At 44.0% G+C, this 13,853-nt stretch overlaps 1 protein-coding gene and 1 non-coding gene across 2 annotated transcripts in view; both read left to right on the top strand.

The window, feature by feature from the left end:
- The window catches only part of LOC106564692 (E3 ubiquitin-protein ligase NEURL1), a 58,676-nt gene that overhangs the window by 29,368 nt on the left and 15,455 nt on the right, over positions 1-13,853 (top strand). Inside the window, exon 4 of the mRNA XM_014130945.2 lies at positions 12,768-13,490. Within this exon, the coding sequence (XP_013986420.1) occupies positions 12,768-13,490 (723 nt within the window). The remainder of the gene's footprint in view (positions 1-12,767; positions 13,491-13,853) is intronic.
- Positions 5,126-5,178, top strand: LOC123725770 (U7 small nuclear RNA). The gene has a single exon (XR_006758284.1). It is a non-coding gene; the product is annotated as a U7 small nuclear RNA (small nuclear RNA).

Here is a 13,853-nt window from a genome sequence, read left to right as displayed (position 1 = left end):
TACTTCGGTGTGAAAAGTGCAAATCAATCCCAGAACAACAGCAAAGGACCTTGTGAAGATGCTGGAGGAAACAGGTACAAATGATCTATATCCACAATAAAACGAGTCCTATATCGACATAACCTGAAAGGCCGCTCAGCAAGGAAGAAGCCACTGCTCCAAAACCACCATAAAAAAGCCAGACTACAATTTGCAACTGCACATGGGGACAAAGAATGTACTTTTTGTAAAAATGTCCTCTGGTCTGAAGAAACAAAAATAGAACTGTTTGGCCATAATGACCATTGTTATGACCATCGAGGAAAAAAGGGGGAGGCTAGCAAGCTGAAGAACACCATTCCAACCATGAAGCACGGGGGTGGCAGCATCATGTTGTGGGGGTGCTTTGCTGCTGGAGGGACTGGTGCACTTCACAAAATAGATGGCATCATGAGGAAAGAAAATTATGTCGATGTATTGAAGCAACATCTCAAGACATCAGTCAGGAAGCTAAAGCTTGGTCGCAAATGGGTCTTCCATATGGAAAATGACCCCAAGCATACTTCCAAAGTTGTAGCAAAATGGCTTAAGGACAACAAAGTCAAGGTATTGGAGTGGCCATCACAAAGCCCTGACCTCAATCAATAAGAAAATTGTGGGCAGAACTGAAAAAGTGTGTGCAAGCAAGGAGGCCTACAAACCTGACTCAGTTACACCAGCTCTGTCAGGAGGAATGGGCCAAAATTCACCCAACTTATTGTGGGAAGCTTGTGGCAGGCTACCCGAAACGTTTGACCCAAGTTAAACAATTTAAAGGCAATGCTACCAAATACTAATTGAGTGTATGTAAACTTCTGACCCACTGGGAATGTGATGAAAGAAATAAAAGCTGAAATATATAATTCTCTACTATTATTATAACATTTCACATTCATTTTTAAAATAAAGTGGTGATCCTAACTAACCTAAGACAGGGAATTTTTACTAGGATTAAATGTCAGGAATTGTGAAAAACTGAGTTTAAATGTATTTGGCTAAGGTGTATGTAAACTTCCGACTTCAACTGTATGTTAGAGCGGCATTGGACTAAGATACAGTGGCATAGTATAGAGTACAGTATATACATATGAGATGGGTGATTCAATATTTACACACAATTAAAGAGACTAAGATACCGTACAATAGTACAGAGTACAGTTTACACATGTGCGTGACATGCCATGATAACTTGTTATGGATGTCACAACAAAACACAATTTTCTGCCTTTCCTATTCCAGACATTCTGAAATTCACTAAAGCATCCCATGTATGTAGCTTTAGTCTTTCACTTTTCAATAATGTCTGGTCGAATTTAGCGCTCAATACACAGAAGTCAGACAATGTATGATATATAGACCTGTCCTTATCTATAAATCCAATAAGCCAATATGTGACCAGCTGTAGAGAATTACTCTATTAACGTAAATATTAATGACATATGAGATCTGGATGGAACCAGTCTGCTTGGGCTGGGTTTTGCTGGCTAGTACCAAGATGCATATGTGATATGTCGTGGTGCAGTTGTGTAGTGGCACAAACTAATGATTAGAAGGAGAGCTGGAGGGAGGGAGTGAGAGAAAGACGGAGAGAGGAAGGGACAGAGAATGATGGGATGAGTGAAAAAGGGGGGGAGTGAGGGAGAAAGTGAGAGAGAGGGAGAAGGAAAGAAAGCGCAGGAGAGAGAGAGAATGAATGAGTGGGAGAAGAGAGGCATTAGCATAGAAGAACATCCATCAAAGCAAGCTAATTCACTATTTTTGCTTTACTCTCACTGCAAACTCACAATGTTTTCTCACTTACTTTTACCCTAAGGATACTGAGAGAGTAACTACCTAGAGATGTAGGGTCTTAATTTGAGACAATTTCCTACAGCAGGTAAATAATCCTGCAGCAACAGGAAATGTGAATTATTATGCAGATTATAATGAATTGACATTTTTGTAGGGGTTGATACATTTTTCGTAATAGGAAATCAAGACTGAAATTTGTAAGTGGAAATTACAAGCTTCAGAAGCCTTTTTAAACCTCAAATACACTACAGGTTGTACATTTCAAGAACGTTCTCCTTCAAAAGGGTGATCAAATTAAGATCCTACATCTGTATATAAACGAATGACTGATTCTAATGGCAACGAGAAAAGATTTACAACTGCTGAGAGGTCGGCCAAGTTTGAAACGCAAAAATAGATGACACGTGTCACTGGAGTTTGGACTTTCTAAAGGAATATCTGCAATATGTCCTCAGCCTCTTAACTGATGAAAAATATCTCCTATTATTGTTATTATCAAGATATTGCACAGAGAAGATGGATACTGAAGTAGAGCTTATTGGACCCTTGGTTCCTTGCCATGTTTTGGACCTATCGTCCACTATGTTCTCGGTCCAATCTTATGACTGCGGTAATATGAAGTCATTTGGAACAATAGAAGTCATTGAGGGACGTTATCCAAAACCATAGACACAGACCACGGAGGTTACTGGTTACGGACCACTGAGGGGAAAACACACTCCTGTGGGTAAAATGGTTATTTGATTATTTTAGTGTTTTGACTGGCATTGAGGTTTGACTTGGCTGAACTGTCTAATTCCTAGCTAATACAGTAGGTGCACATATAAGTCCCCTGGTCAAATCAGAAGATCCAAGGATAATACGCTAAGGATAAATTATGTTGTAACTTTGTGGTTTTATGCGTTCAAACTGGAAACATATTGTAGAAAGAGCAGTTTGAATGTCACAACGGTCTCCGCATTCAAAATACTAATTAATTGTCTGGCTGTGTTTATGGACGTAAATGTCAAATGTACTGTAGAAGTCGAGGTCATTGTTTGGTCAGTGGTTTGGATAGACAGAGAAAAAATATTCTGTATGGTTTGGCAGTGAAACCAATTTGAGAATATGTTGACAGCTTAATACTAATTTCCTATTTTATAGGACATTTTGAAGTAGATTAAACCCACTGGACAAAAACTGGTTGAATCAATGTTGTTTCCACGTCATTTCAACAAAATAATTCAACGTGATGACGTTGAACCAACTTGGGAAACTGATTGGATTTGGAAAAAAGTAATCAACGTAAAGGAATGTTGTCCTTTTTTTCACCAAACTTTTAACCTAAATCCAATGACACGGTGAAATGTTTTGTTGTTTTCGGAATTAATTCACGTTAGTTGACATCTCAACCAAATGTTAATCCAAACTAGACGTTGAACTGGTCGTCTGTGCCCAGTGGGAAGACACCAGAGGTGTAATGCCAAGATATATGTTGTCCTTCCTGACGTTGTACTTCATGTCTTCACGTCCTAAAATGGACACCGTACAATGGACTACCCCCTATTATGAAATGTGAAGGGAAACAACGCAATGTATAAAGCCCTGTCTAAACATATAGGTGATGCATAGACGATTGCAAGAAAATACGTTCAATCCGAGTCAAAGGCAGTCTGTTACATTGGCTGGGATTAATTCCCCCCTTTTGACCCGACAAATTATTAGCCAAATAACAGCTCTATCCTCACCACAGTCCAGACCTGGGTTCAAATACTACTCTAAATAACTTCAAATACTTTATCTGTGCTTAATTGAGTTTGACTGGCTTAATGGAACCAACAGAATAGCCTCAAAACTGCAAACCCTGCCCATCTTGCACTCCAGGCAGTTAGAGCAAACACTCAAAAGTATTTGAAAAATGGTAAATAGTACTTGAACCCAGACCTGCCACGGTCTGGTTGGAGCAGTCGAGCAGGAGGAAAACTGACTGAGAGGGGCTTTAATATAAGAACCTTATAATGGAGTTATTCATGTATTAATGCTTAGGCCCCGACCACTGATTGGTTGAGAGATGCTGCACATGCTGAATTTTGCTGATGACCTAAGGGACTGGGGCTTCTGGGGCTTTTGTGACTTATGGAGAGTGTTTGTGCCTGGGCTTTTGTTTTGGAGCCATGTGGCGTGTGTCGCCTCCCAAAAGGCTGTTGATCTTTCCAGCCTGGGGATTCAAAATCGACCTGCCGGCGAGGCGAGGGAGCGACTGGCCCAAAGCCAGGGAGTATCAGGGTATACGGCACCATCCCAAACATCCCTCAAACCCCCCCCCGCCCGCCCGCTGCCTCTCTCTCTCCACTCCATCTCTTTTCTTTCTATCCACTCACTCACTGTATCCCTCTCTCTCTTTCTCTCTCTCACTCAATCACTCTCTCTCTTTCTATCCTTCTCACTCACACTATTCTTCTTTACCTCTCTCAACCCCCTCTCTCTTTCGCCAACTCTCTCTCTCCTCCTCTCTCCATCCCTCTTTATCTCTCCATCACTTAGTCTCTCCTGGAAACCTCAAACATAGGCACTCTCCTCCCCATCCATCCCCGCCTGTCTCAGCTGTGCAGCTCTACTTCTAAAAGAACACAGCTGTGAGCTGCTCTCCTTCCTCCCTACTCCACTTCTCATCTCCTCCTTTCAGTCCCGTCCCAATCCTCCACTCCCATCAGTCTCTCACATCTTATGAATCCCTGAGAGTTTGTGAATAAAGCCAAGCTCTGAGAGAGAGAGAGGGAGAGAGAGAGAAGCCAGATGTATAACTGTGCACATCCCCTCTCTCACAGGGAGAGCCACAACGTTGGCTCTCGTACCCTGGCACGTTCCCTCTGCTAAACCCACATAAAAAATACTACAGTTGACTATAGAATACTATAATGCTTACTATAGAATTATGTAGTAAACTAGTATACTGTAGAATACAATACTACACACTGTAGAATCCCTCTATCATGTGTAGTTCTTACTATAGAATGTTGTAGTATAATGTAGAATACTATAGTAAATACAACAGTGTTATCCGCAAGAAAAACACTGTAGTAAATACTACAGAAATGTCCACAAAAACACTACAGTCTGCAAAAACACTACACTTTTTAAACTATACTAAATACTACAGTATTTAATTTGCATATACCCTGCCCATTCCCCTCCCCCATATCGCAATATATGCCATCCATAAGTAAGAAACCTACATGCCACATAACGACCATATATTGTGTTCCCTACAGGTTATAGAAAAGAGCAGAAGTGCTGAACTATTTTTTCAGATCTCCATGTTACCTACAGTTTCTGGAAATGTCCTCTTTTAGTATTTCTCCAGTAGGTTTCCTCAAGGAGAAAGCCTCCACTTATATGTCAAAGATAATAAAACAAGAACAAAATAGTAAATACTACAGTAATGTCCCCAAAAACCCTACAGTAATTACTACAGTATACTACAGTCCACAAAATAACTACAATAAATACTACAGTATACTACAATCCGTCAAAACACTACATTGATTACTATAGTATATACTACAGGTATTTTACTATAGTATTTATACTATAGTTAACTGTAAATAGTCCAACTATAGTATTTTTTCATGTGGAAAGCAAGCAAAGCCACTAAGCCAGCCAGCCAGCCAGCCTATCCCTCTCCTTCTTCTCCCTCTCCTCCCTCCTCTTCCCCGTACACACACAGCATTAGTAGCCTGCTAGCTTCACTGCCATTCTCAATCAAACGCTCAGAAAAAGAGCCAAACTCCCCCCTCCCCTCCCCCATTTTGTATATTTGTTGGTTTAGCCCAACAGGTGCTGCGTTTGGTTCTCAATTGAATGTGTTTGGATTTTAAATACGTTTTTTTGTCTCTCTCCTAGTGTATTGACTACAGCTGCCTCGCTCTGTGTCCCCATTACAGTTAGTTTCCTTAACAAGGTTAGATTGGGATGGCCTGTGTGTGTGTGTGTGTGTGTGTGTGTGTGTGTGTGTGTGTGTGTGTGTGTGTGTGTGTGTGTGTGTGTGTGTGTGTGTGTGTGTGTGTGTGTGTGTACGTGCGTGTGCATGCGTGTGCGTGTGCGTGTGTTAGTGAGAGGCCAGAGTGCCCACTTTGAAGCGTCTTTCAGAGAGCTGCAATTGCAAAGCTGTGCCCTCGGCCAATCGGCCAATGAGAACGCACATCTGTGGGCAGCCTATCTGAAAAGGACCAATGGGCACAAAGGGGTTTGTCTCTAGCTTAAAGAGCAGGTGCACAATGATGAGTGGGCAGCAGCTGGTGCAGTTACACACATACACTCACACATACTCATACTTACACACACACACACACACACACAAAACAAACATACACAAACACACAAACATACACAAACACACACTCCACTTTTTCAGCATAGGCACAGCGTCCTTCACTCTTTTATCTTCCCTCTCATATTCTCCTCCCTCTCTCTGTCTCACTAGGGGCACAAAGTAAACATGCACTGCCATTTAGAACTGGTCTACAGAGACCTCCTTTCATGAAGAATTGGGCCAAAGCCTAACATCTTGAAACTGTGTTCATGAATGTCAACATTCAGCTCGGCAGAAAAAAATTATCCTTGTCAAATCGCATAGTACATCTTCATGATGGTTGCTGTATTTGTTATACTGTAAGACTAGCTCTTGTCCACGGCAATAGCAAGTTCCTCTACTAACACATTTTTTTTCCCCAATTAGAGGATCGTGCGAACGCCCTGGACCAGAGCTAGTGTAACACCAGATCATGCACCAAATTCTGCATTCAGTGGAGACTGTTGACTCACAGAGTGACTCACATCAGGAGAGATGGTACACAGTAGACACACTATGTACCGTCACTGAACTTGACTGGAAGCTGCAGTACATGCTTTTTAATTCTGCTGAGTGTTAGTGAGTGTGTGGAAAGAGAGAGAGCGAGAGAGAGAGAGAGAGAGAGAGAAAGAGAGAGAGAGAGAGAATAGGAGAGCTGCTCCCCTCTTTTCAGCATTCCTAATCTGACATTGTCACAACTCGTCTCCTCCTATCCCACCCTCTCCTTTCACATCCCTCCGTCTCTTCTCCTCAATCCCGTTATCCCCTAAGTCGTGTCATCATCATGCCCAAACTCCATTCCTCCATGCCTCCCTCATGTCTCTGGGGTCCTCAGCTATTCCTCGTCGTGCCAAACGTCTATCCCCAACTCTAATCCAATTCAGAACAGAGCTCTGCAGTAATGAAAGAAAGCCACACGCCACTCTCGGCTCTGTTTGATGATGTCATGATGTCATTCTCAAAGACACTGGTGATTTGATTTGAGTTAGCCTAGAGCAGGGAGGGGCAACTTTGATGGGGGTGGGGCCGCATCCATACCCCCCCGCTAGAAAAAACATAGTGCCTCCCCTCGTGACAGCAAAGATAAATAAATTACGTTTTAACATTCATTTCCTGTTGCCATTTTAAAGCAAGTTTGCTTAAATGTTACACTTTTTTCAATGGGGCGGAGAGAAGATTTAGCAATTTTATAACAAATTTTCTGCAATTCTACACATTTTTACATAGGGTAGAGGCAAATGTTTGCAGTTTTTAATATGATAACAGATAATCAATGGGCCCCACCACAGTCAGTAATTCGACCATACTAACTACAAATTTAGATAGTTGACCGTTAATTTATCAATCTAAAAATGTTTTGCCGACATGGGATTATTGAGTGACTGCTGATTCACAACCACATTTCTAAGTTGCACCTTGTGTGTTCTATTATTCTAACTCATTATGGGGTATTGTGTGTAGATTGATGAAGGAGAAAAAAAACGATTTAATCAATCCTTCAATCAAATGTATTTATAAAGCCCTTTTTACATCAGCAGATGTCACAAAGTGCTGTACAGAAACAGCAGATGTCACAAAGTGCTGTTCAAACGTTCATAAATGACCAGCAGGGTCAAATAATAATCACAGTGATTGTAAGAGGGTGCAACAGGTCAGTACCTCAGGAGTAAATGTCAGTTGGCTTTTCATAGCCGAGCATTCAGAGGTCGAGACAGCAGGTGCAGTAGAGCAAGAGAGCGAGTCGAAAACAGCAGGGCCGGGACAAGGTACCACGTCTGGTGAACAGGTCAGGGTTCCCTAGCCGCAAGCAGAACAGTTGAAACTGGAGCAGCAGCACGACCAGGTGGACTGGGGAGAGCCAGGAGTCATCAGGGCAGGTAGTCCTGAGGCATGATCCTAGGGCTCAGGTCCTCTGGGAGGGGAGAGAGAGAAAATTAGAGGGAGCATGTTTACATTCATTCAGGACACCATATAAGACAGGAGAATTCTACCAGATATAATAAACTGACCCTAGCCCCAGCACATAGACTATTGGAGCATAGATACTGGAGACTGAGACAGGGGTGGGTCGGGGGACACTGGCCCCGTCTGACGATACCCCTGGACAGGGCCAACCAGGCACGATATAACCCCACCCACTTTGCCAAAGCACAGCCCCCACACCACTAGAGAGATATCAACAGACCTCCAACTTACTACCCTGAGACAAGGCTGAGTATAGCCCATGGAGAACTCCTCCACCGCACAAGCCAGAGGGGGCGCAAAACCAGACAGGAAGATCACGTCTGTAACTCAACCCACTCAAGTGACGCACCCCTCCTAGGGACGGCATGGAAGAGCACCAGTAAGCCAGTGACTCAGCCCCTGTAATAGGGTCAGAGGCAGAGAATCCCAGTGGAGAGAGGGGAGCCGGCCAGGCAGAGACAGCAAGGGCAGTTCATCGCTCCAGTGCCTTTCCGTTCACCTTCGCACCCCTGGGCCAGACTTCACTCAATCATAGGACCTACTGAAGAGATGAGTCTTCAGTAAAGACTTAAAGGTCGAGACCGAGTCTGCATCTCTCACATGGATAGGCAGACCATTCCATAAAAATGTAGATCTATAGGAGAAAGCGCTGCCTCCAGCTGTTTGCTTAGAAATTCTAGGGACAAAAAGGAGGCCTGCGTCTCGGAGAGATACTGTAGGTAGGAGTGTCATTTCTCTTTGCTTATTTGAACTGTTCTTGACATAATATGGACTTGGTCTTTTATCAAATAGGTCTATCTTCTGTATGCCAACCCTACCTTGTCACAACACAACTGATTGGCTCAAACACATTAAGAAGGAAAGAAATTCCACAAATTAACATTTAACAAGGCACACCTGTTAATTGAAATGCATTCCAGGTGACTGTCTCATGAAACTGGTTGAGAGAATGCCAAGAGTGTGCAATGCTGTCATCAAGGCAAAGGGTGGCTTCTTTGAAGAATCTCAAATATAATATTTTTGGTTACTACATGATTCCATATGTGTTGTTTCATAGTTGTGATGTCTTCACTATTATTCTACAATGTAGAATATAGTAAAAATAAAGAATCCCTTGAATGAGTAGGTGTGTCCAAACTTTTGACTGGTACTGTATATTTCTTTATTTTTGGCCCCAGTTGCCCATCCCTGGTCTAGAGAGTGAGAGTTCGTCCAGCATTGGAATCAGGGCTGGCATTGGGGATGTTAGAAGTTAGTATGCCTGAGCTACGCACATGCGATCACGCACACATACTCCCACCGCCAAGGGAGAATCCCTTACCTTCCCCAATCATTTGGCTTAAGTATGTTGCAAAGTGCTATGATTTGTCTCCTCGCCTCGTTAGGAAATACTTAATTGAAGGTAGCCCCTCTGCGTTCGACTGTTTGGGAAATGAAAAGTTTTATGAAATATAAATAGATTTTGGTAACTGTATTCATTTACATAGCCGGTCTGCGGCATCCACTAAGTGCCTATTGGACGCTACAGTAGGAGAGGACAGAGGAAATGGGAAGCATCAGATTGAATAAAGAGCTAGCGGTAGTCATCTCTCTCTCTGCTAGCCTCGGGCGCTAGCAGTGTTAACTGCACTGTGTGCTTTTTGGGCTGTTAGTTTAATGGTCGATTAGCAGTCACTGACACGAATGCACGCTTTTTCAAGGCACTGTTCCATCCATGTTATACTCCCAACAAAGATCAAATAGAACAATTAAAGTCCCTTAGTCTCGTGAAACATTAATACAGTCAGTTTCCAGAGCCGTCTGTGCATTAGCCGCTAATGCTAATGGACACTTGACATGACTTTGAGGAAACTGGGCTGCCATCTTGGATTTAAAGGCGGGAACTGATCAAAGGGATGGCAGTTGGAGGATGATCTACATTGAATCAGCACTACTAAACGGAGGATCACACACTGTAAGGTGTCTTTGTTCTCTGGTCTTTTGATAGACTAAATGAGTGCCTATAACCCTAATTATGTCATCTGTCAATCACACACACTATAGTATGTAAAGGTAGCAAGTGTGGCTCAGTTGGTAGAGTGTGGCGCTTGCAACGCCAGGGTTGTAGGTTCGATTCCCATGGTGAAAAAGTGTGAAAATGTACGTCACTCTGGATAAGAGCTCTTGCAAAATAACTCAGATGTAAAATTTGTAATGGATGTCAGTTGTTGCCTTTCAGTAGACCACAGAAATATTCCCTTACAGTGCCTCTTTGAAATGATTTAGTGAAGTTTGATTGATTGATCTGGCATTGGGTAAGAGTTGGAGCTGGTTCCTGGATCCTGGTTTGACTCTAACATTTATTGCAGCCAGCACTAAAACAGAAACCTTTCTTTTTCCCTGTACAATCTGGACATAATCTTCTTAGTGAACAACAAGAAAGACGAAGGTCTGATAATCTAGCCGGCTTGGTCAGCCTGACAGGTCGCAACCAGTTCTCAATTAGAATCTCCTCACCGCATTAGACAGCATAGGTTCTCTGGCCGTTGTTAAAACACATTTAAATGTCATACCGTTCATCACATTGAAGTGTACAAGGAATGTACATCAAAATTCTGAATAGCTCACAAATGTACAGCAGTTGGTTTTCTGGCACACATTCAAATGCCCTACATTGCCTTGCCAGCCATTAACATTTGTACGGTGTCCATATTAGGACAAAATACATTTGAATACTTTCCGAGTGGAAGATAATCCCACTCTGGCCAGGGTCCCTTTCAGCCCTTTCAGATGGGACAGGATAAGAGATTTTAGCTCTCTGTGGTTTCACTGCTGTTATTAGCAGACAAACACACACACACACTCACGCAGGCTGTCTGGCAGGCCTCATGAGAGTAGTAATTAAAGGTAAGAGGTTTATCTGAGTCCAGAGCTGGCCCTGGCCTCTAAAAGGCTTTCTGGGACAGGCCTCAGAGGGAGCAGGGGGTGAAATGGGCCTGCTGCAGACTAGACCTCTCCCGGGAGAACTGGGAGATACTGGCTTTTATCTCTCTCTCTCTCTCTCTCTCTCTCTCTCTCTCTCTCTCTCTTTCTTTCTTTCTTTCTTTCTTTCTGTCAGTCTGTCAGTCTGTCGCTCCCTCGCTCTGAAATTATTGGGTCTCCTATCTCAAAAGAGGGGGTCACTCGCTATCATTTTCTGGTGGTCCCGCTTTCTCTCTGTCTTGTTCTCTCGCTCTTTGAGTGATGGGCTGTCTCTCTATCTTCTGCCCTCTCAGAGGAGGTAGTCAACAATGTCATTTTCTTTCTCTTGCCCTCCCCCACTTACCTTGCTATCCATCTCCCCAATCTCTCTCTCTCTCTCTCTCTCTCTCTCTCTCTCTCTCTCTCTCTCTCTCTCTCTCTCTCTCTCTCTCTCTCTGTCCATCAACAAAGGTGGTCAGTCTGGTCACTCATTTTCCTTATCCACTTACACCCTCTGAGCAATGACTGTCCCTCTTCTTTGTCCCTCCCTTCCTCTCTCCTCCCTCCCTGTCTCCCTCCTTTTTCTCTCTCTGTCTGAGTGATGGGGACGTCTCTTCACCGCCGCCAGGGGTGTAATCATTAGTCGCAATGAAAATTAGAGTTTCTATTGGAGAAATTCAGGTACTGAAGGTGCCTCCCCGTTTCGTTACGTTTGCTTCCATGTTGGCTCTGTTTGGCTCCTATTGAATACACCCCAGGGCTAATTCTCCCAACGCTGGGCTGATGGGGAGTGAGAGGTGGGGGGGTTTGCACATTTAGAGACCTTATTTTCAGGCAGGCAGCTGCCCAGCAGGGGTGGGTTGGGGAAGGGGAGACTATAAGCAGGGCATTCTCTCTGTGTGTGCGTGCGTGTGTGTGTGTGCGTGCGTGCGTGCGTGCTTGCGCGCGCCACTACTACCTGCCCTACTGTGTGAAGGGGGACATGTGTTGGCAGATATAAATGGCTCACTGTAGAAGGATGATACTGTACTATGGACTGCTGGGAATGCAGAAGGAGGAAGCTCCACACACACACACATACACACACACTGTCTCACAAACACAAATTTCTTTCTTGGTATCATCCAAGGCTGGATAATTAAGCACTTTGTCCTCCTCATGTGAAATGAGATGATTCTGCTCCCTACTGATATTAAAGCACTCAACCAAATCTGTAGTTTTTAAAAATTAATTTAGCTTTAAACAAGCGAAATGACACATTCCTCTGCTGCTGTACCAGCTAATTAGCAATATCCTATATCTTGTACTAGTTTGTAACATCAGCCAATTTCGGGCTTTTCTTTAGTGCTTGGCTTGTGTCTCTCATCCTATAATTCTCTCTCTCTCTCTCTCTCTCTCTATTCATCTCTGTTTCTCTCTTTTCAATTCAAGGAATATTCCAAGGTTGGCAAAACAATACATTGCGACAGAAATGGCTGTATAAACTGTCAAATAACTGTAACACTAATAAATGACAACGCAACAACACTATAGTATTATTATTAGTTGACTCTCCCTCATTTTATCTATCTTTGTTTCTTTCTCAGATATAATGGTCTCTCTTTCTCTTTATATTTCAACACAATTTATAATGATTATAGAAACTAAAATGGCCTCTCTCTCGCTCGCTCTCTCGCTCTCTCCCTCTCTCTCTCTCTCTCTCCCCCTTCTTCTTTTCTTCCAGAGAGTGAGATCGTCCCTCCCGACTTCCTCCGTCCCCGCTCATTCACTACTGTACGCTCCTCCTCTCTCCGCCGCGAGGCAGATGAATCCCGCCTCTCTGTCAGCCTCTGTGACCTCAACCTGCAGGAAGTGGACGGCTCTGGCCCAGCCTACCCACATAACCACGCCCATCTCCACCTGGCCCCTCCCTCTGCCTCCTGCCCCATCCCCCAAAACTCCCTCAACACCCAGCAGTCCTCTGTCCTCCCGCACTCCCTCGAAAGCGACCTCCATTTCCATGCCCTCCGCGGTGCCCACATCAAGACGCTCGACGAGCAGACGGTGGCGAGATCCGAGCACGCCAGAGAGGAGCGAACGCTTGTCTTCACTGACCGGCCACTGCGTACCGGCGAGACCGTGTTTATCAAGGTGACCAAGTCGAGCCCAGCTAGGTCGGGATCGCTGTCCTATGGCGTGACATCATGCGACCCCGCCGTGCTGCGCCCTAGTGACCTGCCCTACAACCCGGAGGCCTTAGTCGACCGCAAGGAATTCTGGGCTGTATGCCGAGTGCCCACGCTGCTCCAGAGCAGTGATATACTGGGCTTCCTGGTCAACCAGGAAGGGGAGGTGATCTTGAGTCACAATGGCACCAATGCGGGGATGCAAGTGTGTGTGGACAACTCCCGGCCCCTGTGGATGTTCTTCGGTCTGCACGGAGCCGTCACTCAACTCAGGATACTGGGTAAGTAAGAATGACTGTTATGTTATACAGGTAACTGCCAAAATAAAGGAAACACGTGTGGTGGCCCAACAGCCTATTAAGACCAGTTGGTGTTTCCTTTAATTTGGCAGTTACGTATACTTAGAGGACTTCTCTTTACTATTACTTGTATGCTCTATGTGGGGCCAGGAGTTTTTCCTATTTATGTTACCTGACTAGGGAAAACTCCAGGCCATAGCTATGGACTGTAGGGGCTAGGGGACTTTTCCTGATCAGGTCACATGGTCAGGTACTGGCCTTAAATACTACAGTGTCTACAGTACTACAGGCCCTAGGATGATTGAATCTGACATGGTGTAAACTTTTTCATTTATCCATTTAGGA

Source organism: Salmo salar, chromosome ssa12, assembly GCF_905237065.1.
Source record: "Salmo salar chromosome ssa12, Ssal_v3.1, whole genome shotgun sequence".
NCBI lineage: Eukaryota > Metazoa > Chordata > Actinopteri > Salmoniformes > Salmonidae > Salmo > Salmo salar.
This window is presented reverse-complemented; position numbering and strand designations above follow the sequence as displayed.